The following is a 25,368-nucleotide window of genomic DNA, read 5'->3' as shown; positions in this document are numbered from 1 at the left end:
CTGCCCATTTAACGAGCCGGACTAGCAGTCTAATATCTATCTAAATATAATATATATATATATATATATATATATAATATAATATAAAAAAGTTTATCTTCTTTCTTATTTCATCCTTTCGTCTCTCTCCCCCAACTTTCCATTGCCCTCACCACCCCTCCATCCCACCTTCCCTCTCCCCGCCTCCTCTTCCTCCTCCCAATGCCCTGGCCGCCCCTCATTCTAACCCCCCCCCCCCCCCCCAAGCTAGAGCACTATTTTTTAAGAGAGATTTTTTTAACAAAGCTTGTGTCTTGGTCTAAAAGCTCAAAGTTTGATACGTAGTGAGCCTAGAAAATAAGCTCAAATGTTGGATCGGATGAAACCCAAGTCTAAAAAACATTAAGAAGTACCTTAGGCTTAGCTTGGCCTACCCGTTGAGCAGGTCTAGTGAGTACTAGTTGCTGGAATTGTCAAAAAAGATGATGACCTAGATGTGAGGGAGGTTACCATATCGCTTGTCGTTCAGTATCTTTAAATTATTATTATTTTTACCTTTCGAATTTTACACTGTAGGATGCTAATATATTTGTAAGAGTAGTATTAGACTATCTCATAACTTTGGCTACACACTACTTTTTTTTTTTCTTCCCGAACAAGCGGTAAGAATACTTTTTTAAAGAAGGTAAGAATATCCGGGATTCTCCTTTAAGAAGGTAAGAATACTTTTTTTTAAAGATATAATGATCTATTTTGATTTTATTATATTTTTCTTATTCTACTCCAATTATAACATTCATTGAGCTAAGCCACGTGCCTTACATGTGCCAAAGTTCTAGTGCTATTAAAACAAATTCGTACAATGAGAAGGAAGACAACTAATACGAAACAATATCACACGTCTATCCATCTCCCACTTGTACTTTAAATATTGTAATCGCGGGTAATTGTATGTAGAGGCAAGGTATGAACTGTCAAGGATATGCTATCAAGTTCTTGCGTGCTAATATATTATCACGGGCATGTCGACTTGGGCTTTTTGCAACAACTATGAATAACGGGCTAATTTTATCCAGACCAAAGCGCTACTAGTTGCAGGCCCATCCCATCCTCCCCCGCAGGTCCGAAACGCATATGGATCAGGTTCTTTCAGCAATCAGTGGTGCGCGATTCCCCACCTACGCGACTTCTTTAGGCTTCGGCTATATATACCCTCGGGTCTCCATCCGCTAAGGCGGTGCATGGTGCGGGCGTGGGCTCGCTTGTCCCGGACGACCGCCTACTCCCGAGCCTCCTACAGGAGTCTGCAGATCTCGACACGTGGCCCCACGCCTCCTCACGGATGCAAACCTATTTATATTCTTCTCTTAATACCCAGCTTTCTGGTCCGATACCCCTCCTCCCCCTTCTCTTCTCTCTCCTGTCCCCGTAGCGATCGCCGAGCTCGAAACCCTAGACTCCCCCCCAAAGCGCCCAATCCTCCATGCTCCTGCCCTCGATCCGGCCCCAAATCGCGTCCCCTCCGCTCTCCGATCTCTCCGGCGGGTTCTCCTCCGCCTCTCCTTCCCGTCCGTTCCGTTCTTAATCGCCGGAGATGGCGAACAACGTGTCCAGTGTGTACATCCATGTGGTCGACGACGTCGTCAGCAAGGTCCGCGATGAGTTTATCAATTTCGGCGTCGGAGAGAACGTCTTGAACGAGCTCCAAGCGGTAATTTCTTCTTCTCCCCCTTTTCCGCAGGGAAAATTTATATTTTTCTAATCCGCCCTATTTCTTGGTGTTTGGATTTTGTTTCTTTGATTTGGTTTAAATGCTTTGACTTACGAAATGATTCTTGGGAAAATAAATCCAGCTCTGGGAGATGAAGATGATGCAGTGCGGAGCCATCAGCGGGACGATAGAGAGGCCGCCGCCTGCCCAGAAACCTGCCGGACCCATTACCCCCGTCCATGATCTGAATGTACCATATGAAGGGCCTACGGAGGAGTACGAGACCCCGACGGCTGAGATGCTCTTTCCGCCGGTGAGCTCTCTGCTTTCGTTGTGCATTTTGACGGCGAAGTAACGATTTCTGTGAAACCCTCTTCTTGTAGCATCACCTTCGGCTTGTTTTCTTGATTCTTCTTTTTCTTTTTTTCTTTTTCATTTTCCATTTTCTTTGGGCTTTGCTTGCAGACTCCCCTGCAAACTCCCATCCAAACCCCGTTGCCGGGGACAGATCAGTCGATGTACAACATCCCTACAGGCCCCTCTGATTATGCTCCATCTCCGACAACTGATATCAGAAATGGTGTTGATTTAAAAGCTGGAAGGCCTAGCCCATACATGGTATGCTAATATATGAATGAGCTATCTAAGTTATATAAATTGTTCAACAAGATTCCCCTTCATCATCAACATCATGATCATCATAATGATTATTTTAATCTAGTTAGTGTGGGGGCATGCTTGCTATCGTGAACATATATGACTGCTGTATGAGTATTTCAAAAGGTTTGCATGGTAAATAGTACTAATGCAATGAGATCTTCCTGATATTTGGACACTAAATTTTGCAGCAACCGCCTTCTCCTTGGATGAGTCAAAGACCTCTGGGTGTTGATGTTAATGTGGGTAAGTGCAGGGAACTTGATAATATTTGTTTGAGTGCGTGAGGGTAATTTTGGTAGCCAAGTAATATTATATGCTCAAGTGGATAGAATTGTGGTTTATGTGGTGTTGCATCCTGCAGCTTATGTGGAAGGGCGTGATGAGGTGGATAAAGGAGCTCCTAATCAACCCATGACCCAGGTATACTGCTTATTGATTCCGACATTTTGGTTGTTAATTTATTGTTCACACATGCAAACATATATTTGTAGATATTCGAAAATGCTTGTTCTTCATAGGGAATTATGTGTAAAGACTACTGCATACCTATTTGACAGTTGTTTATTGCTTGAGGAAACATTTCAATATATTGCAGTATACTCCATATGATTTCCTTTTTGAGAATTTGGTACACAAACTTGTCTTTTGAAGTATATTATCCCCCGAGAAAGGGTGTCAAATGCAATGGTTGAATCTAGACTAAGAATTTTGATTTGGTTTTTCAGGACTTTTTCATGATGTCCTCTGGAAAACGCAAAAGGGATGATTATTCTTCTCAATTAACTTCTGGAGGTTATATGCCACAACAAGATGGAAGTGGGGATGCGATGATAGAATTTATCCTTCCTAAGGTACTCTGTTTTATTGAATTGCAAACTAACAAAATCATTGCCTGCTTGATTGTTTTTTTCCCATTTTTATTGCACTAGAGATTAATTTGTTGTCGATGCCCCCAGGCTTATTAAGATGAGGTTATTTCAGGTATCATAATCTGTCAATTAATCATGTTTACTGTTTAGGAGTCTGGAAAGTGCCTTGTTGTTTGATGATGTCTCAAAACACTTGAGTATTGATGGTTGGCTGTAAACACTACATGATATGGATAATTATCATTTGCACCCACAACAGCAAATAACATGCTTTGACTTACCAATTTGGTCTATAATTATTTGCCCACTAATTCCTTGAGTCCCGTTACTGACTTTTCTACTGATTTTTTTTAAAATATTGCATATCGAAGTTCATGAGAGCACTGTTATCAGTCGTCATATCATAATTGATAAAAGCTATGACATCTATTACATACATTTTGGATTTGTAAGTATAGATGCTTCATAATTGCCATGTGGATGTCAGACATCCTAAATATATGAAGTGCCCCTTTAAAGCATGTCCTTTATGGGGCCAACTAGAATGATCTAATGATAAATTAAATGCAAAAAGGAATATATTGAAACCCAACAACATTATGTGTTGAGAGTTATCTAGAGTTTCATCATTAATTTATTAACTTTAGTAATGTTTAGCCTAGTTATGTTTTTCTACCAGAACATTGTAGTTGCATAATCATTGGGGTCAGGCCTACAACTCCATAGCAACAAATGTTTCTTTTAGATATTTTTATTCCAGTTCTTTTTTAGCTCAACAATCATGTTTGTGCCCTTGCACTAAATTTTTTCATCCCCATCTTTGATCAAACATTTTTTTGATAGCCATAATCTGTAGCTTGATCTTTGTTGTTTTCATCATTGTTGTATCATTGCTAAATGCCTGTAACATTTTGGTGGCACTGGGGACTGATAACCTGATCCACATACAACCATATTTTGGGCTGGACCAGAAAATTGGATTTGTTATGCCATCATGTTGGACTCAAATTCATAAAAAAAAAGACTGCAAAAAATTAGCAGATTGAGTCTCACGTTTCACAAGATCCAAACACAACAACCTAAAATATAGGAACACTCATAAAAATTTATATCATAGATGTGTCTAAGTTGACAAATGCACTCCCCCTTTTAGATAAATGTACATGACTACATGTACTTGAATCCCTACTCATGCCTACTTTCATTTCTGACATTTTATAATTTTCTTAATATTAATTCACACTATTTTTCTTCTTCTCTCCTACCCACTCCATCTTTGCCTGCCTCTCTCTCTTCTCTTTGGAGAAAGCTACATACCTAAACACAATTTGCCTTGACCACATGATAAAAACAAAAGGTCCAAAGCTTGCGCCAAATGCATCATAAAGATTATTTCAGTTGGAATAAGGCACTGATTGTTTATGCTCTGTGTTGTTTGCCCTTCATAATAAAGTTTTTCTATAAAGTTATCTGCCATTGGATGTGCTTATTGGAACTGTATTGGTGTGTCAAGGACCAATGACATTCTTAATGGATGGTGCTAACTCGCATATCTACACTGCATGTTTGTCTTTGAGGCACTGCTCAATTTTTTTCCACTAACTTGCATATATTATTCTTGAATTATTGCATTATAAAGTATCATTGTAACTATCAAGCGTTTTGATATGTATTCAGTGTTGGGTTTGGAATCCTTCTTGCTAACTATTCCTACAAAAGGATTTCATCTAATGTCCTTGCAAACTCTCCTTTTGTACAATGTCTTTTCATGTTCTGTTTGGCAAGCATAGTGATGCATCTCCATATAATATATGGTAAAGTTTTCAAGTTGACTTGCTGCGCTTGTTACTAATACCAAAAGACAAGCAAGGTTTTGTGATGCCTGCGACACATGCATATATGGTAATCTTCAAAAGCAGGGATCTTCTTAGGTAAAGCAGACTTGATTGGAGAAGACATCTTATAAACTACTTTATTTCCGTGGTTCTTGATGCATATCTTGAGGCCATTAAGAACAACTTCATCATAAGATGGATCAACCATGGGTGTCTCTTGTCCTTCATTGAATGCTATTTTAAGATATCTGACATTGATGACCAACCCTAATTTCTTCATTGATCTTTCAAACTTTGTGCCGCTGTTCTCTTTTTTAATGTGATTGTCTTTTCATCTAGTTTCGTCTCTTCCATAGCTTTACAAAATTCTCCTTTTGAGCTTCTCGTTCTTGTTGCTTAATTTTTTTTCCTTCATAATGGATTTAGCATTTTTTGTTATAAGATAAACTATCATGTCTTCTCCACCCAAGTCTCAGTTGACAGTAATAGGTTATTTAATTGACATTGCCTTCAAACTTACTGATTTAAGAGTACAAGTTTTTTTTTTTTGGGTTTTCATTTCCTTGTTATGAATGATTAATAGTCTACAAAAACAGGATTCTAATTTTGACTTTTATTTTTCAAAATTCAGATTTTAGTAAATTACATTCTACTGTGCGGATCATAATTATGTTCTCAAGACAAGGTTCTGACTGGAGGATGTATGCTGCATTTTTTATATTTCTATTCATTCTGTTTGATCAATTTTTATAAAACATTGGTAGTGCCATAAAAGAGATATTGCTGGGCACCTGGCCTAATAATGAAGTCATTAATTGGTATCCCCTCTCATATGCTTCATGCAGAGTTGTATATATGGTAATCTCTGACTCATGATCTTTTTTCTCTCCTAATTACAATCAGATATGCTTCAGATTGAGTTGGATATATAGTAATTTCTTACTTGTGATCTTTTTCCTTCTCCTAATTACAATTAGATATGAGAGGCTATTGATAAAAGAAGTGAATGAGTTAGAAGTTCATTCTATTCCATAAGCAAGAATATCATGCCAATGCCAACTTTCAAAGGTGCAACATCTAATGTCCACCCATCTAGTAAACTGTTAGGCTGACTTCACTTTGGTTTAACGTTTTGAGAGGGTTTATTTTATATTTTTCAGCAAGATTATTGTGCCAATGCTAAATTAAAAATATTTGAGATACAAAACATGCCCATCTACTAGAAAATGTGAACCAATGAATATGTGCAAAACCTTTATGATTTTGTCCAATAAATTTAATATTGTGTTTATAGACTCGGAGGGCACTGTCCACTATCACAAGCAAAACAAATGCTAGTTTTAAAATTTGGATGCTCTCATGGTTTCAGTTGGGAGTACAATATTTCTTTTCTTTTCTTTTCTTTTCTTTTCTTTGTTGAAAGGAAAAGGAAGTAAAATTTTTCTATTGTTAAATGTAATATTTTAGCTCTTATCATGTGTGCCTATGATCATGATTGTTCATTCTTTAGAATCAGGCAGGAGTTGGAAAATCAATGACGGCATGTGCTCGAGATACTGCAACTAAGATTCTATCTAAGAAAGAAACAAAAACAGCTCCAGTGCTTCCTCAGCAGGATGGGGTCCATGATGAATATGATGATGTATTTACTGAACATTTGGTTAATTCTAAAATTTACTATTTTTATTGTGTTGGCATTGACATTAGTGTTATTTTTGTTGAAGTTGTTTCATTTCCAAGGAGTTGCCACTGAAGACTACAATACTCCAGCAGAACAAGGTACCTTTTTAGTAAAATGCTGAATTACATGTTAAGCATGAAATATTTTGAGACAAGAATATGCTTTGGAGAATTCTATTACAGGCTGACCTTTATGTTTTTATCTGATTTCTTTAGTTGAACTGCGAGCTGCTACCCCTGCCGTTGGCACACCAAAACCAGCTAAAAATGAAGCAGCAGAGGATGATGAGCCACCTCTTAATGAAGATGATGATGATGAAGAAGATTTAGATGACCTTGAGCATGGAGAAGAAGAGCCGAGCACACAACATTTAGTTTTAGCTCAGTTTGACAAGGTAATTTCTATTCCTTTTCTCATAGGAAAGGCATGTTGAGACAAGGTATTTGCTGTCTTCATGATTCCCTTTAATTTTTTCTGAGTAGGTGACGCGGACAAAAAGTAGATGGAAGTGCACACTCAAGGATGGCATAATGCATCTCAACAATAGGGATATTCTTTTCAATAAGGTATGTGCTTTCAAAATACTACAGTTTACTAGTCATAATTTTTTCCGTCAGCTACAATCTCTCAAGAAGATTGTTTTAGCTTTTTTAGGGGTATAATCCTGTAACATATATCCATAGTAGTTTGTCCATGCATTTTATTAAATTTTCAGTTGGTAAACTTTTCAAGATTGCTTGCAGATGTTTTCTCCTGTCCCTTTTGGAGAGGCAGTAAATTCATTTTGATACATTCCTTAAATTTTAAATGTCTTTTACTGAGATATATTATTGCCGATAGCAATAACTATTAACTTCTAGAGTTTTGTAGATGGTCATTTTATTAGTTGATTGTTGCCTAGGCTATCTTTCTACAGCTGAATTAAATTTCATGTGTCATATGCCATTGCAAAGCTGACTTCTCTCTCTTTCCCCCCTTAAATTTAAGCTGCTTTGTGCTAGCATTTTAGTGCACTGAACTATGTTTAAAACTTTGTACCTGGATATCTAGCATGGATATCTAGCATTGATGCAATTATCTGGTTCTGACATAGTACTTGTAAAGTCTAAAACTCATGCTCTTGTCTAAAAAATAATGTCATTGTGGTTAGCGAGAACTATTAGCCTCCAGATGTTTGTAGATTGGTCATTCTATTAGTTAATTGTTTGTTGGACCATATTTCTACAGCTGAATTAAATTTCATGTGTCATATGTCAGTCGCCATGCTAATCTTTTTTGCTAAACTTAGGATGCCCTTTGTTAAAAATTTTATTGCACTGAACTATGGTTGAAAATTTGTTACGTGGATATCTAGCATTGATACTATCATCTGGTATCCAACATAGCATGTGTAAAATCTGAAACTCATACGCTTGTCTGGAAGATAATGTTATATAAAACTGATCACTTGTCTAAAAGACAATGCTTTAAATTACCAATAACTTTTTTACCAGCTAGTTTGGATCAATGTAGATCTATGATAGATCATGATTTAAGCATAGCACTATCATGTTATTAAATAACAAATAGTACTCTTCTGTCCAAAATGGAAGATTATATGATCTCTTTTATTTGATGAACGTTCCAAGGGGGCATATTGGTTAATGTTAACAGCGACATCTAGAAAACCTTTAAGAAGTGTTTCACAAGTTTAATAATTATTGTTGTCTTATTTTGGTTGATGCATGTTGGTTGTGTCACATGGAGATCACATTTTAGGGTTTTACCATGCCTCCGTGTGAACATGACATGAGGAATGGTGGAACGTGCCTTGGACATACCTGGTTCCATGTCTCAGACTGGTGGTGCCCCTCTTACTTGAGGGAAATGTTGGTAGTAACTCAAGCCCGCCACCCCACCCCCCCCTCCCCCCCCCCAAAAAAAAAGAAAAGAAAAAGAAAAAAGAGTTCTGCTCACACCTAACTCCTCTTTGCCTTGAATATTTTTTTGCCTTCTCACAGTCTTTGATGCCAAGTTGCTGACTGAGGTTACTTCGTGTTCCCCCTTTCCTTACCTCCTTTCTTAAATAAGTTTATAATGGTGGTTGTTCATGGCATACTTGCTGTTCCGATCATAATAGCAACATCAGTTCTGCTATGTAGGTAAAACTTCCCTTTCTTTAATATTCTGGCCAACCCACTTTTGTTTGTTTTTTTTATATTGTCTGAGTTATTTTTTGAAGAAAAACTTGTGATGAAAAGGATCTTCTTCTACACTTCTTTCGTTTATTAGATAGCACATATATACACTTTGTGTTCGCTTTTATCTCAAAATTGTCCCCATGTTAGACAGATTCAGATTATCATGAGCAGTGAGATCTTGTCATATATGAAGTCTAAGACATATAAGCACAACCCATGTATAAATTGGTCATATCTTATACAAATTTCAATTCAAATCTCAAAATGTCTGGAACATATAATGGCAGTTCTGAAACTTTTTGAAGATAATTGCAATCTGAAAAAAATCGACTTTCTCAATACTACCCTTTAGGGTAGCCTATGAATATAAAGAACTCCCAACATGTGCATGAACTGATAAAAGTAATTTATCATTTTCTGGTCTAAACATAATTGTTGAGAGGTAGGGCCCTTAAGAGGTTATGATGCTTGAATTTCTTCTCAGATGAAATGACAATCGAGTTCTATGTGTTCTCTTTGATTGTTAAAAGCCAGATTGGCTGTAAATGTAGAGGTAGCTTAATTGCCACAAGCAGAAGTGCAAGTTGGGGATGAGCAACATACCATAACCATGTGACTTCATTGTATATGGATACTTACAGAACTTGCCAAACAAGGGGAGATCAGAGCCTGCAAATTAAACAGATCGCTTGATGACCTAGAGAAAGCCTTATGTTAATGGTTGCTAAATTCCTTAGGTCTGTTTGCGATGTTGGCTATAAGCAAACTTTGGCAGACAAGGCACAGCATTCACTGATCCTTGTCTATGCACAAGGTATCTTCGTGAATGAGTTTAATATGTAGGATACTAGCGCTCAAAGAATTTCATGGATAATTTCTTAATTTGAATACTTTTGGGCATTTAAGTTGCTCAATCATGTCTTGGCATTTGCTTAACATGCAAATGTAGAGGTCTGCAAACTTTTATCTGGAGCAAAACATACGCCTAATTACAGCCGATGGAGATTTATCAGAGAATCCTCCTCCATATTGACATTTTTGTGTATTGCTTGGTATTTTTGACTGTCATTCAACGTCAATATTATTTACTCTGATCACATTCCAAGTCATGCTGAGTTAGGCCTAAAAACCTTGGTAACAAACTTCACTTTGAGTGCAAGGTTATCTCTTAAACTCAGCCAAACAAGAATTATATATGTGTGCCTATAGTATATTTCCAACTTTGTGTGTGTTATGACTCAAATTAAGCTAGTTGCATTGACAGTAGATACTTTCTATGGACTACTTTCCCGTGCTTATCCCTAATCCCATTACTTAGAAAGCCAAAAAGCAAACTGCCGTCTCTTGGGCATTAGCTGATGTGGAGCTCCAGGCCATGGCATCTAGCAGTCATATGGTAGTGACATTAATAATTATGGCTTGCTAATCCCTAACCTGTGCTCCTGGTTTGTGACCATCAAACTTCCTCAGAATTTGCAGCTAATCCCTTTTTCACCAAGGAAACAAAAACATGTAGAGCTTAATTGTCCTTACATCCAAGTAAAACCAAACTGGCATCATAACCTCCTATACCACTAAACAAGTTGCCAATTGTTTCCACTGGACCGGTGATGAGGAATTCTTGTTGTTTGCGTATGTGCATGTTGGTTGTTTTGGATGTCCACACACCACCTTAAGGGGAAGTACTTAGAAAATTGAGGTTTTGGAAATGGAACAATCTCCAAACAATTCAAGACACTTTATTACATATAAAAAAATATGTTCAGATTTGGTTTTGAATATGTAGAAGTTACGATCAATTGCTAGATGGGCTTGTCATGCATGGTATACTCCATATATGACAGGATCCTATCACTCATGAATAACATAAGAAAACCACTTGATTGAAAATCCTTTTAGCATTTTGGTATTTCATAATCAAATTATCAAAGATAATACTAATAACAATGGCAGAAACGAGGCTGCAAGATATCAAGGATAATAATTTTTAAAGATGTGGAATTGTTAGAAAAAAGAATGAAATACTTGGAAATAATCAATCATGGGTGGGAAAAGGAACAAAACAGACACACACACACACACACACACACACACACAGAGAGAGAGAGAGAGAGAGAGAGAGAGAGAGAGAGAGGAAACCAGTATCCATCAGATTAGTTGGAGATCGTGGCTGCTTCAAAGAAGGTGACGAAGAGGACCGATGCTTCGGAATTGGTATGCCGTAGTCCTAGCCTCCCACTCTTTTTTTTTTTTAAAAAAAAAAATAGTTTGGTGTGTGGGGGGAGGGAGGGAGTTCTTTGGATCTCTCTCTCTCTCGCTCTCTCTCCTTCTTTCGTTGCCCTCCTTGTCAGTTTTTTCTGGCTTGTTCTTTCATCAGGCTAGGAAATTACGGTCTGTTTTTTTGGGCTTTCTTTTCTTTGACAAGCTATGAAATGGCAGGACAGATTTTGTTTTGGTTTTACCTTTTGATGTGATAAAAAACCAGGGTTATGAGCATTAAATCAAGCGAGAGTAAAACCATGAAACATTGTCTGTGAAACATGTCACGTAAGGCATGAAAATTTCGCTAGAAAGTGCCATGTACAAATGCAGGAAAGTAGTGTTAGGCAAATGAAGTGTAGAGAATGCCAGGTTGTTGCAGGAAGTCTTCAGTTCGTTGAAAGCATTGTTATTTAAACAGAATTCAAAACTGTTTGCAAGTTTAAAAGGAGATTTCCAAAGCTAAGTCTGAACTCCAAAATTATGCACTCTTGTAATAAATAGCCTACCGTGTTCATATTCAATGACATCCAAGGCCAGATGTTGGTTTCAGTATTCTGATAAATTTAGGGAACTTAAAACACTTGCAATCAACAATTTATTAATATCACCATCTGACAATCAAACAAATCTTAGGGCTACCCACATTGCAGTTTTACAGTCTAATCCATGGCATACAAACTCAAACTCTTCAATACCAAGCATTTGATGGCTTTGGGTGCTGCTTGATATAGCCTTTTTCTGTCACTTTTTTATAATAGTTTTTCTATTACCCAGTTTACTCATGAGTGGCTTTCATCTGAGTACTTTATGAGAACATTTCCACATCTTTTTCTGATGTTCATTCTGTTCTAAATCTGCATGTAGAAATTGGTTTCCCGGCATGCCTTTTCCCCCTACATTTCATGAAGCTTGGTTGCTATCATTTGACAGGATATATTATCAATATATTTGAGATTATCTGAGAGCCCAGAAACTATTTGAGAACTTATTTGTTAATTGCAGGCTACTGGGGAATTTGACTTCTAAATTTTGTTATCAAGCTGTTTCTTGTTGGAGTGACGTCAGATCAACAGGTGCTTGTGTTGAGTATTATCCTTGCTGGCGCTATGTTATGTGGTGAGCATGGGAATTGATACTTTGGAGACAATGTAAAAAGAAAATTTCTCATCAGACGGACTGTCAGGGTTGTTGATTTTTCTTTGTAAAGATGCTAAATTAATTGGACACTGTAAATTTGTTTTTCCTGCAACAATGAGAACAACTATATCAGTTATTTGTTCCGAGCATTTTATATTGTTGATGCTAGGCAACTCTTTGATCAGTTTATTTTGCCAGTTATGTATAATATGGTCTCTCAAGGATGATTTGATGGTAAGTTACTCTATCAGTAGTGGAAGTATTTCAGCCTGAGGCTGCATCAATGGGGTCCATCATGATTTTGAGTTCTAGAAGACTATTTCATGTTGCCTTCAAAATGCCACAGGTTTGAAGGTGTAGTTTATATTTGTCTCAATGTCTGGCATCAAACTGTACTTTTTGATTGTAATCCAGGTAGACATCAATCAGAATAATGACAGGCTTGAACCATCGTCGCTGAGGGTTGGTACATGATGTGTTTGATTTGTGTTGTTTCATTCATTGTGCGAGGTTATAGCGGTAAAAACAAGGGAGATGGTTCTAAAATTACAAGAAAGAGAATATGGAGGCTTGTACACCGCAGCTTGTGTGACTGCGTTCATGAATATCCTGCATCTTTCATCAAAGGGAGCTTGGATTGTTAAAAGGTCAAACTAGCTTTTCTCCATGCTTATTTCAGATGCGGTTTGAAGTTTGATTATGCTATGCAGGATCTGTATCATATGAATAAGAACGAGAATATATATTTAAATTCTGAGACACTCTGAACTAGCATCACCCTAGGAATCGCATCAAGATTGGGTGGCTGGTTGCAGACTTGGTGTCAGAGAGCATGGATTCCTTTCCTCTGCTACTACTGCACAAGTATGGTTTAAATATGCAACCCTGATGGATTAGATATTTATGCGTGGGCATCCAGGATGCCTGGTGCCTACCAGGCTACCACTATGCTGAAGGAAGGCAGTTGGTTAGGATCATCATAACAAATTGATTCAGCGCTTCATGAGAATTTCCAAAAGTAATCAAAAAACTGGATTCCTTATTAATGAATATTTTTATGAAAATGCAAGGTTATATTGTACACGGTGTGTCACCTTACGAATTGGTGCTTTCCGTGCAAGGTGAACATTCAGATGTGCATTTTTTAGATTTTTTTTTTCTTCCGAAATACTGTCCCTAAATTATAGTACCTCTCTCAAATTTCATTTAAAAATTCATATAAATCATCTTCAGTTTTCTGTATATTTTCATCAAATTGTTCTCCGGATCCATACCAGGCCAGCATTTTGTTCATAAATAAGTCAAAAGGACTGACGGTAGCATACCGATACTACATTGATGGTGAAAAAAAAAAAAAAACTTCATCTCCTCTTTTGGATAAATTTGTTCTGTAAATTTATCTTTCCGCAATCTGCTAATAATTATCAAACGGCAGACGTGAACACAACTTCATGTAATCCACACAGGGAATATAAAATAAAATAAAAAAAAGGAAAAAAAATGGCTATCATCCTCCTTTAACAGGTCGCAAGGAGAAAGTCCACACCAAACTTCCACAGCTATTTATTTTGAAAATATTTTTGTTCTGTTTTATAGCATCGAACCGATGGCCACATTGAATCGGTGGAGTTTGCTTACCCAGCATACCACCCATGAATACAAGGGAGATGAATCGAGTTCAACTACACAAAAATCTGAAGCAGAATAATGCGGTCATTGCACGTTGCGCACCAGAGCGCATTGGAACTGAAACATGGGAAGCAGAGACGCGGGCTCCACCATCACCATCGGCAAAGCCGGGTGACGCCATCCACCGGGCGGCGGCATCGGCGTCCTCTCCTCGTCCTCGCACTCGCCGCCGTCTTTCTTCTCTGCCTCCGAGACCGGGGCCACATCAGCCTCGAACAACGGCGTGGGGGAAAGAATGAGCGGCGACAGCAGGGGAATTGGCGTAGGAGAAGAATAGGCCTTCTCCCAGGCGAAGGCGTTGATGCTGCGGTCGAGCTGGAGGGACGCAGGGGCGCGCTTCTGGAGCCGGGTGGGGGGCTTCTTGGCATTGGATTCTCCTCTTGGGATTTTGATCTCCATGACGACAACAAGTCTGCTGAAACGTACGGACGATTGTTTGCCTTCTTATTTTGATGCAAAAAAAGACTCGGAGGAGTTCGGATTGGCTTTATACGAGAGGGGGAGGGCAGGGCGTTTGGGAGTGGGAAATGAAAGGCGGAGAGGAGAGCTGTGGGGAAATGGCTCTGAAACGTGAGGTAATCGGAGATGGATGCAACCGTTTTTAAAGAGAAAAGGTCAAACCGCGGGAAACGCGCGCCAACGGTAACCACTGCAGCAAGCAAGCAAGGGCAGATTGAAAGGTGGCGAATGAAAACAAAATATCAAGCAAATAATTAGCTGTCGCTGGATGTTGAGGAGTATGTTGTTACGTACGGCTGTTAGAGAGGAATGTTTGGAAAATATTCCATTTCCTTGAGGTGACACGGAATCATGCAATGGTTATTCTTCCGAACAACCATATCTGTTAAGTACAATAAGGGATTTCATTGTAGAGCAATAAATTTTCTTACAATACATTGCTTTTTATCTCTGGGATTTTTTTTCTTTTTTGCATATAAATACACCATAAATATGTATGTATGTACATATATGTATGTGTGTATGTATGTATGTAAAAAGCAAAAGCTTTGGAAAGCCAAATATAATTTCTCATAGGTTTTCATATTATGCTTATTAAGGAAAATGTAAAGAAGATTCTGTACATGTAATTGGCAATTGGTATGCCATAACTTTGTAGGAACTTTTGTGTTCTTTTCAAGGATCTTTTAGAAAATATCAAGTATTAAATCATACCCTTCCATATCTCCTTCATTGGAGAGGTTGTATCATCTTATATCTACCATATTGTGACCATGGCCAAAAGATTTTCTATATTTTGAAGACTAACTAAAAAATTTATCTTAAATTTATATTTCACATATTCCACATTGTAACAGTGCAAAAATGAAAAATAATAAATTAACTGGGTGTAGAAATTTTCAAATCTGCCACTCTAGGTGGGTACGGAACTCCTTCCCAAAAGATATGCATCATCTGCTATATTTATGCTTATTCCACTTATCCTGAGGCTTCTGGAATGAATGAAATAGATGCATCTTCTTTTGCAGAGGCGAAAATATCTTACTACTTGATGACTGGTCCCTACTCTGTGATTTCAGTGACCTTTTTGGATTCTGCAGAGTTGAAAGAAAATTAAAGAATTCCACTCCATCCATTAGCCTTTTGATTCCTGAGTTGTTTGCTCTTGATTGAATTTTTGTGATTTTATTGAAGGCTTTGGTGCCCTGGCTTCGGCATACCGCTGGCGTATTTGGTTGGGATTTGTTTCTATTGAAAGCTCTAGTTTTACTTCTAATGATGGCTACTAATCCAATGATGAATTCTCGGTTTCTCTGTAATAGTTGCTATATCTTGTTTCAATCCTTCCTGTCTCTTATAACTCTGGTATTTTTTGTTCTCCTCACTTAGTTCCCATATGCATTCCTATCTTATCGTGCTTTTCTTGTGTATATCCTTATGAATAAAATCTAGTGGCTGATGGAGGCTTCTACCTGCTTAGTCTCTTTCTTCTTCTTCTTCTATAAAAAAAGGAATAAATTAAATAAATAATAATATTTAATTTTATATTTGACATTTTTCGGATAATGATCTTGGAACTACTCTGAGTGCACCATACAAATATATGAAAATTTTGATTATCTATAGCTCTCTATGTAGATAATAAATTGCTTCCAGCTCCTCCTTCCCTCTTCTCACACTTCCCCTGTAGTGAGTCCTGCAATGTTGGAAAAAAAAAGCAAGCAAGAGGATAATGACTAGGGGAAGAAGCAATTTATAATATTTGTGCAGTCTCGTGTTTCTTGTAAGTATTTATTGAAGTCATTCAAAGAAAAAGGAATATTTCATGTCATAAGTTTACATACACAGAAAACCACTATTTTTCCCGGACATAATTAGCTCGCATATATAACATAAATTTTTTGCATAGATCTTATGTCCAGGTCTTTGGTACTTACAGCTCCAAATAATTTTAAATCTATGCTCTAATATCACGTTTGAGAAAAAAACAAATAAATATTTTTTCTATAAAAATTTTGTAAAAATAGAATGAATAATTCCAGTAGAGTCCGATCTTCTACAACGTTCCATAACCTGCTCGAGAACTCTCTGCACCCCGCCATACTTTCTATGGCGATGAACCCCTGAAAAAAGAGTTGGTGGTAAAGAAGAGTTTCCAAGTCCAAACAATCCTTCATCATCCGTGACGCTACCACCTACCGGAACGCTCTATTTTGGACGCGCTTCATCGGAACGCCTGCTGGCGGCCGGGAGAACGCCACGTGTGACTCGTCCTAATCGCGAGCGTGTGGCCATTAGGAATTCGTAAGCCAAATCCATAGGATCCGAAGCAACGCAAACCCACGAGCTTGACCCAAAACCCGCGCCTCCATTCCGCAACAGCATATATATAAGAGCCTCCGGTTTCCAACAACTTGGCATCCCGGTGGCGCACACGCTTCGCATTCGTCTCCTCCATCCCTCCTCGGTTTCCAGATGGCTGCCGCTGTCTCTACCGTTGGAGCTGTCACCAGAGTACCGGTAGTACCCTCGTTTTCCCTCCCTCTTTCTCCACTTCCTTCTATGTGGCTTCCCATCGGTTTCATCGCCTCTTGTTTTGCTCTCTTCTTTTAAATGCATGGGTCCATAACTCGACACCATATCCATCTTCTCCTTGTTCTTTCATATCTTATGTGTCGACTTTGGGCTTCTTAATTATTTTCTTGGTGTGCTCAATCTTGGTCGACTTGGTGGGAGAGTGCATGGCTTCTTTAATTTCATTTGAAGTGGCTGGCCTTCCAGGCTTGAAGAATAAGTTTGCTCCGTCGCCGCCGCTTGGGTTGCATGTTGCTCGTCCTGGGCCTTCGGTATTGCTATACCAGCTAGTCCCCTCTGGCTGTTCCCTTATTCCTTGGAAATCTAGCTATATGCCTGTGGTTCTATTTCGGGTTTTTTCACTCATGTTGTTGTTGTTGTTTGTCTAGATTTTCTTTCTGGTTTATGCGTACATGGTGCTTGTTTATTACCTGAATTAGTTAAGTTTTTGGCATGGAAACTATGGTTTGCTTGGAGTAGTTGACCTTGGTTTTGGTTTTGTTGGTGTAGTTGAGCTTGCAGGGCTCTGGCTCGGGATATCTGGCCCCTAGCTCGGCATTCTTTGGGAGCAGCTTGAAGAAGGCGAACTCTAGCTTTAGCCATGGGAGGGTCTCCACTGGTACTTTCAAGGTCATGGCTGCCGACCTCGATGAGACGAAGCAGACCGACAAGGATAGGTGGGCAGGTCTTGCATATGATATATCTGATGATCAGCAGGATATCACCAGAGGGAAGGGGTTGGTCGATTCCCTCTTCCAGGCTCCCATGGGAGATGGAACTCACATCCCCGTCTTGAGCTCCTATGAGTACATCAGCCAGGGTCTCCGCCAGTAAGGAAACAAACTAAGCTTGAAGATTCGAGTATTTCAGCTAGAAGTCTATGCTCTGTTAATGTCGCAGGAACTGCTTGATCTTGACAATTATACAATCATATATAATGGCTTTTAGGTACAACTTGGACAACACCATGGATGGGTTTTACATTGCTCCTGCTTTCATGGATAAGCTTGTTGTTCACATCACCAAGAATTTCATGAACCTGCCGAACATTAAGGTAATGCCCTCAATGTGTTTCTCATCTTTGATCAGGTTTCTTATCCACCACCGTTTCTGTTCAAGCTCTCTGGATAGCTGTTGGTTGGAGATTAATGTTTGTTGCGGTTTCTCACAGGTTCCCCTCATTTTGGGTATTTGGGGAGGCAAAGGCCAGGGGAAATCCTTCCAATGTGAACTTGTATTCGCCAAGATGGGAATCAAGTGAGTTTTTCTTCGCTTGCTGTCCTCATGGAGAATCAAAAGCTTTGGGAAAGTTAAATTACTGCCTCGTATTGGTGTTACCAAGATCAAAATTGGCTGTCTTTTTGCATCTATAATGACTTTGTCAGCCTCATTTCTTGATTCAGAATGGATTGCTGTTGCCAATTACATCTGGGGTCATTTTAAATTCTGATGATGCTTATACCTATTAGTCATTTGGGCTCATTTCTTTCTTTCTTTATTAATGCGCAAGACAATTAATCTTTTACCTACCTGAAATGCTTGCCCAAATCTTCTCAATTGGATCGTTGTGAAACTTGTATTATGATAAATAAATTCACATTATGTATTTGCTATCCAGCGAATAATCAATATTATGGGACTAAACACACACCCACACGAATCCTCACGTACTTTTCTCGTTCAAATCCTGATGTTCTCGTCAGGCTAAAGGTTCAAATCCATTCATCAAATCTAATCACAAACACCACGATCGGCTCGTGGTTAGCCTCAATGGATCCGTGCTGCAGTGTTCCCTAGTCCACAAAAACTACAAGCCGAATTCGCTCTAATACTATTTGTAATAATCTAGAACCTCATCTAAAATGGCTAACCAAAAGGTATTATTTGGATTGTTTGATTCTGTATAAAAATTTAAGATCTATCCAATAAATAACCGATGCGGAACTAAATACACGTCTGCACGGGCTCTCACAATTAGCTCATCATCATCTAATATATTGTGTTTTGGTGCTCGGCATCTATAGCCCTGTTATGATGAGTGCCGGAGAATTGGAGAGCGGCAACGCCGGAGAGCCTGCAAAATTGATCAGGCAAAGATACCGTGAGGCAGCAGACATCATCAGAAAGGGGAAAATGTGCGTCCTCTTCATCAACGATCTGGATGCCGGAGCCGGAAGGATGGGTGGCACCACCCAATACACCGTCAACAACCAGATGGTGAACGCCACCCTGATGAACATCGCCGACAACCCGACGAATGTGCAGCTCCCGGGAATGTACAACAAGCAGGAAAATCCCCGTGTTCCCATCATCGTCACCGGAAATGACTTCTCCACTCTGTATGCCCCTCTCATTCGTGACGGCCGGATGGAGAAGTTCTACTGGGCGCCCACCAGAGAGGATCGAATTGGTATCTGCATGGGTATATTCAGGACGGACAATGTTCCCAGGGAGCACATCGTCAAGCTAGTTGATGCCTTCCCAGGCCAGTCTATTGGTAAGCCTGCCAACATTTTAAATAATCATGGCCATGAAACCATGCACAACTCTTCTTCTTTTCTTGAGGGAATGATTGCCATACCCCTTAAATTTATTGATAAGCAAAAGAAGAGAATATACAAAGAGAATTGCCTGCAAAGTAGGTCAAAGTTAAGGGATAGAGATATTAGAGGCGATTGTCTTGTGGCTGTCTCTTCTTTTTTAAAGAACTTCCAGCTGAGGAATTGGTGATTAAAAGCCTGTGAAACAAACCATTTCAATTCTTCAGAGCAAGCCACATAAAAATTTTTATCTTCTCAGGAACTTCGGCCATCCATAGTACTTCATGGTGCAGAAAATTAATCCAGAACAAAATGCTTTAGGAACTCAAAATACTAGGAGAAAATACTAGGAGAAAATTGGAACCGAACTCGTTTTCTTTCGATGCAAAGGAACTGAACTTGTTAAGTGACCAAATTTCACTTGTTGGACAATGATAGCAACCCTAGTAGCAGAGTTTGCCACTTGGTTTTTATTGTGGTGTCACGTCAAAAAATGCTAATACGGAATCGCCGCTTTGCTTCAATAAAAACGCAATCATTCTATTAAGAATGTTAACCAGCGCATTTTGGTGCCAACATGCAGACTTTTTTGGTGCCCTCCGAGCCAGGGTCTACGATGATGAAGTGAGGAAGTGGATTGCAGAGATTGGAATTGAAAAGGTCGGCAAGAGGCTCGTTAACTCGCGTGAAGGACCGCCAACCTTTGAGCAACCTAAGATGACCCTAGAGAAGCTTATGGAGTACGGTAACATGCTGGTGAAGGAGCAGGAGAACGTGAAGAGAGTGCAGTTGGCTGACAAGTACTTGAGCGAGGCTGCGCTTGGAGATGCCAATGAAGATGCTATCAAGTCTGAATCTTTCTACGGTTAGCACCTTAATCCTAGAGGCCTTGATGGGAGGGTCTGCATCTGGCTTCCAAGATAATTAACACTAGGCCTTGGAAAGGATCCTCTTGTGGAAAGAGTTGCTGGAGTTTATGCAAGATGGCTAATATATTTGTTCCTTGGGTGCAGGCAAAGCAGCTCAGCAAGTGAACCTTCCTCTTCCAGAAGGCTGCACAGACCCAGCTGCTAAAAACTTCGATCCAACCGCTCGGAGCGACGATGGAAGTTGTGTCTATACATCAAGCTGATTCGAGTCCTCTCTCCGAGGGGAAATCCTGGGATGGAAATATGGAATTATCCTTCAAGCAATGTAAGGATTAGTATTAGCAGATACTGCATTGTTATAGGCGTACGTGTTCTCTCGACACTTTGTAGAAGGTTTCTGGTTGCCACTGACTGGCAGTGAAAGATTAATTTCTTTCTGCCTTGTCCTTTTTTTTTAGTCTCTCTCAATATTAGTATATTACTCGATGACATGAACCACCACCAACCTAGCATTATCACGTCTCCTGCTTAAGCATTCGTACCAAACCGTATTGGATTTTGAAAGACTGTAAATTGGTTGGAGATAAGACTATCGAAATTAGAGTGGAAGAGCTGAACATTAAGATTGAGGTAGAGTTGGCATGTGGGAATGGAGTCTCGCCAAGTCGCCATGTACCGAGCAGAGAAGAACAAATCGATACATTGGGTTTCAGTTTGATAGCTCCATCAACCGAGCTGTGGGAAGAATGCAGCACGTCAGTAGTAAAAAAAAAGGGGGAAAATGAAACTTTCTGCAGCGTATATTGCCATAGTTCAGGATTTCTTCCCCAACTAATGGGTTATACAGCTTACAAAAAATGCTTAATAATTGGAAAGACATGTTAGGGGATATAGCCAAAATATCTTCAGAAATGTGGACCGAAACAGAGAAATCGAGTCTTGGTTCTTCCTCTCAAAATAAAATCTAAATCCCATGCATGAGATATTACCAGTTAACAATTCTTTCCATACATTAAAAGTCGAAATATGCTTAATGTACTTTCAAGATATGAAACCTTTGTTAAAGTTAATCATGAACCAAAATCGAGGAGTACTCAAGTCTTGGTCATCCCCCTCACAGTAAATTCAATATATTGTGCAGATGTGTTTGGGCTACAATCTACGATGCTCTTGTAATTTATATAATCTTTATTCATCCCCTCATAGTCAAATCTTGATCTTATGGTTATTTGTTTAGTGTACATTATTTTTCCTTGCATTAAAATTTAGATATACACGAACAAGGTATCCTTTGCATGCGCTATTTAATCTTTGTTCGATCCCCTGTTTTATAGTCCAGAGACTATAATTATAGGTTGAAATCATCTGAAGCAAGAAGGACAAGCAAAATATCTTGCACACGGCGAGCGGTGCATGAAGATTAGCACACGTTGATATTGGGACTCCTCTTAAGCGGGTCAGGAGTAATAGAGGTGACTCCAAGTCCCTGCTTCTATGCCAAAAATAGTAATAGAGTTGACTCATGACTCATACCTCTCAAACGGGTCTTCTTCTTATCTCTTAGGTGGGTCTGGAGTAGGGCCAGGAGTAATGGAGGTGAGCCCAGTTCCCGACGTCTGCACCAAGAATGGTAATAGAGCTGACCCCTACCTCCTACGTCTACGCCAATAATAATAATAATGGAGGTGACTCCTGCCTCCTACATCCATGCCAAAAAATTATAGTAGAGGTGACCACTGCCCCTTAAGTGGGTTTTTTTCTTCAACGGTCTTAAGGCCTATCTGAATGATTGGGTTTCCTTCTACAGCTACGGGATTCAGCCGGCCCACTCCAAAATTATTCCTAAATATTTATGAATATAGATCGAGCATGATCTGTAATCCTATAATTTTACTAATTTTACTAGTCGAACCTACAAACTCTATAGAATTTTCAGTCCAATCATTCAAATAGAATTTTTGCAAATCGGAGGTCATAAAGGTGACCCCAATTCCTAGGCCAAAAATAAAAATAAAGTTAACCCCTGTCACACAAGTGGGTCTTCTTTTTCTTTCTCACTCTTGAGCGGTTCTAGAGTAAAAATGGGTAATAGAGATACCCCGATTCCCTATATTTACGCCAAAAAGATTGGAACACGACCAATCATCACTAATGGGAATAATATTTAGGTGGAAAAGTAGAGACAACCATCGATTTATTTGACTGCGAAGAATACTCGGTTGACAAAAAAATAGTAGCTTATGGATAATATCTTTACTTTCCATCCATGTAAGATGCGATTTGTCTCATGAACCACTGAAGGGGTGATATTATAATTAAAGTCCCACCTTTTGAATAGCGGTGCGCCAAGTCCAAACTATGAGATCACGAGGACGTGGAAGAAACGGCAGCGGATTTTGTTGACCCAAGGGGTCGGTTTGGTCCGCTATCAAACCACTTTGGGTCCCGCATCCAAAGGCCAAAGTCGCCGTCGGGCACGGTTTCGTTGACTGCTGAGCTCCACCGAGTCTCCACTGGACGACCCGGTTTTCTTCCCATCGTATTTGCGTCCCGCCCGCGAAAAAAACGTCGGCGGTTTACCACGGTCGTCCATTAAATGTCCCTTAATGTTCCCGATCTCGACCGATCAGATCCGGATGGAATTCTTGATGGAACATCAGGAATGATTTATGGTCTTGCAAGCTGCATGCCATGCGATCCGAGTATTAAAAACAAGCAAAAAAAAAAAAACGTGGGCCAGGTTCCGCCATCCTATAAACGATCTATTTCATTTTAAACCACATCAAATTTTCTCAATATTAAAATTGATTGCAGGTGTTTTAAATAAAAATAAGTATAATAGGGCTAGCTTTGTGATTAGAAGTACGACTGATGCTCTAATTGTAGCTGACAGTATTAAATTGGTTGACGCTATAGTTTATATAACAGAATTACATATTGCATAAGAAATTACGTCATATGCAACAAGAGTTTCGAAGACTTTTCCTATAAGATTTTTTAATAATAGCTAGATGGCTATCTGGTTTGGTACTTCTAGAGATAAGTATCTATTTGCTAGGACAGAGTTACTAAAGAATAAGAAAAAACTTAGATCTTTCGAGATGACACATGCATATAGAGAATGGCAGTAGATGGAGCTTCTAGATCTACTGACAGTTATTCTATTGTACTTTTATATATATATATATATATATATATATATATATATATATATATATATATATATATATATATATATATATATATATATATTGCTGGTGGTCCAAACCGAGAACGATTGGCACAGCGGTGTGAACGGGATTCCGTCTGAGTTGCCTTGGTTGGTATTGATTGCGCTCCACCTTCCACCGGGAAACCTGCAAGCAAGCCTCGCACCACCACTGGGGTAGTGGGGGCCCTCCGACGATCAAGTCAGAGGAGATTGGAGGAGAAGGAGAGATAATAGTAGCAAGTAGGAGAATGCTCTGGAAGTTCTTGCTTACCTCCCCCCTTCTTCCCCCAGCCGCATATATACCAGGCTGGGGGGTCTTTCAGGGGGGTTCGTCATCGTGGGGCACGATGGAGCTGCCACTGACACGGCCGTTACAGGGCGTCGTGGGGCAGCGCTGGGTACGGACATGACAGGGCGTAGTGGAGCTCCGCCTTGTACGGCCGTTACAGGGGATCGTGGAGCAGCGCCAGATACAACCGTTGCAGGGAGTAGTGGAGCAGGAGGCTGCGGCGTGCCTCTAGGGAATAGCCTGTCGTTGTCGATAGATGTCCGACTCGGGGTCGGGCTGCGGAGACGAAGATGTCCGACTCGGGGTCGGATTGCTGGATCAAGGGGCAGCCGACTCGGGGTCGGGCTGCGGAGCCGAAGATGTCCGACTCGGGGTCGGATTGCTGGATCAAGGGGCAGCCGACTCGGGGTCGGGCTGCGGAGCCGAAGATGTCCGACTCGGGGTCGGATTGCTGGATCAAGGGGCTGCCGTAGTCTTCCTGGGCGCGCGTGCCGGTCACGTGGGGCATGGTGGCTAAGTTTCTCCGTAACAGTAGCCCCCCACTTCCGAGCCTGGAACCAGAAGGGGAACGGGTGAAGGGAGTGATGCTTCGTGATTGCCGCCATCCCTCGGAGAGGCGCGCGCGCTTCGAGCTCCCCGCCTACTTTATGGCGTATGGCGGTTGTTGCTGACCTGGCAGTCTGAGGATTTCGGCGGACATCCTTCCTTAATGGCGTCGATTCGCCTTTGGGGCGCGAGCGACCCTTCGGCAGCCAGGCGTCCTCTGGCGTCACCGTGGCGTCACCCACCTTTCCGCCTATTTAACCGGGGGCCCTCCTCCGTCCGCCTTTCTCTTTACAGATATCTCCGAGTTTCTCCTTTGCGCTGCCGTCATTGCCGTCGGACTGTTCGCTTGCTCCTCCTTTGACGCTCTCGGAGCCGTTCTTCCTTTTCTTCCGGTGAGTTGCCCCATTCTTCAATTTAAGGCTCTCCATACTTTCTCCTTTTGTATTAGGGTACTCCAGTCGTTCCGGTCCTTTCCCCCTTCTTGACCCCGTCCTGACCGTAGATTCACTGGCCATTAGGGATGGGCGAAGTGAGAGCAGACCGCATTAAGTCGGAGCTGGTCGCTGAAGACCTAGATAGGTTCGTGGCTCGATACCACCTTCCCGAGGTCTGCAATGTTACGCTCCCGGGGCCTGAGGAGAGGATGTCCCATCCTCCTCCAGGGAAGGTCGCCATCAATGAGGGCATTCTTCAGGCCGGGTTTCGCTTTCCCCCCTCGGACTTAGTCGTTCAGGTGCTTCGGGGTTTAAGAGTGGCGCCGACGCAACTGGTGCCGAACTCATGGCGCGCCCTGACAGCCTTTCAGGTTCTCTGCCGCATGCACGAGGTTTCCGCCACCCTGAATGTCTTTTGGGAATGCTACGGACCCCCAGGACAA

General features: G+C 40.3%; 3 protein-coding genes and 1 long non-coding RNA gene across 4 annotated transcripts; 3 read left to right on the top strand and 1 right to left on the bottom strand.

Moving 5' to 3' along the window:
• The first annotated feature begins 1,260 nt into the window (after positions 1–1,260).
• Positions 1,261–12,503, top strand: LOC103715675 (transcription initiation factor IIA subunit 1-like). Its single transcript, XM_039124089.1, has 11 exons — positions 1,261–1,690; positions 1,833–2,003; positions 2,156–2,308; positions 2,539–2,593; positions 2,712–2,770; positions 3,076–3,201; positions 6,565–6,696; positions 6,779–6,833; positions 6,951–7,129; positions 7,218–7,301; positions 12,180–12,503. The coding sequence occupies exons 1-11, from the start codon at positions 1,574–1,576 to the stop codon at positions 12,201–12,203; spliced, it is 1,155 nt and encodes a 384-aa protein (XP_038980017.1). The 5' UTR covers positions 1,261–1,573; the 3' UTR covers positions 12,204–12,503.
• LOC113463282 lies at positions 7,308–11,671 on the top strand. Its single transcript, XR_003387269.2, has 2 exons — positions 7,308–8,607; positions 8,736–11,671. It is a non-coding gene; the product is annotated as an uncharacterized LOC113463282 (long non-coding RNA).
• Positions 12,504–13,791: 1,288 nt separating the features above from the next.
• LOC103715700 lies at positions 13,792–14,567 on the bottom strand. Its single transcript, XM_008803427.4, has one exon. The coding sequence runs from the start codon at positions 14,400–14,402 to the stop codon at positions 14,028–14,030; it is 375 nt and encodes a 124-aa protein (XP_008801649.1). The 5' UTR covers positions 14,403–14,567; the 3' UTR covers positions 13,792–14,027.
• A 2,303-nt stretch (positions 14,568–16,870) lies between these two features.
• Positions 16,871–20,934, top strand: LOC103715669 (ribulose bisphosphate carboxylase/oxygenase activase 2, chloroplastic-like). The gene is made up of 7 exons (XM_008803380.4): positions 16,871–16,982; positions 17,547–17,866; positions 17,985–18,090; positions 18,208–18,293; positions 19,061–19,533; positions 20,160–20,441; positions 20,590–20,934. Exons 1-7 carry the CDS (start codon positions 16,938–16,940, stop codon positions 20,706–20,708), a joined length of 1,431 nt encoding a protein of 476 aa, XP_008801602.2. The 5' UTR covers positions 16,871–16,937; the 3' UTR covers positions 20,709–20,934.
• The last annotated feature ends 4,434 nt before the right edge of the window (positions 20,935–25,368 follow it).

Source organism: Phoenix dactylifera, chromosome 3, assembly GCF_009389715.1.
Source record: "Phoenix dactylifera cultivar Barhee BC4 chromosome 3, palm_55x_up_171113_PBpolish2nd_filt_p, whole genome shotgun sequence".
NCBI lineage: Eukaryota > Viridiplantae > Streptophyta > Magnoliopsida > Arecales > Arecaceae > Phoenix > Phoenix dactylifera.
The sequence above is the reverse complement of the archived record's forward strand: the minus strand, read 5'-3'. Positions and strand labels throughout refer to the sequence as shown.

Bases quoted from the DNA above. Each gene is read 5' to 3' on its own strand.
- LOC103715675 (XM_039124089.1), top strand. From the start codon at position 1,574: ATGGCGAACAACGTGTCCAGTGTGTACATCCATGTGGTCGACGACGTC. The intron at 2,594-2,711 runs GTAAGTGCAGGG...TGCATCCTGCAG, and splicing joins GGGTGTTGATGTTAATGTGG to CTTATGTGGAAGGGCGTGAT. The intron at 2,771-3,075 runs GTATACTGCTTA...TTGGTTTTTCAG, and splicing joins CTAATCAACCCATGACCCAG to GACTTTTTCATGATGTCCTC.
- LOC103715700 (XM_008803427.4), bottom strand. From the start codon at position 14,402: ATGGAGATCAAAATCCCAAGAGGAGAATCCAATGCCAAGAAGCCCCCC.
- LOC103715669 (XM_008803380.4), top strand. From the start codon at position 16,938: ATGGCTGCCGCTGTCTCTACCGTTGGAGCTGTCACCAGAGTACCG. The intron at 16,983-17,546 runs GTAGTACCCTCG...TTGTTGGTGTAG, and splicing joins GAGCTGTCACCAGAGTACCG to TTGAGCTTGCAGGGCTCTGG. The intron at 18,294-19,060 runs GTGAGTTTTTCT...CGGCATCTATAG, and splicing joins TTCGCCAAGATGGGAATCAA to CCCTGTTATGATGAGTGCCG.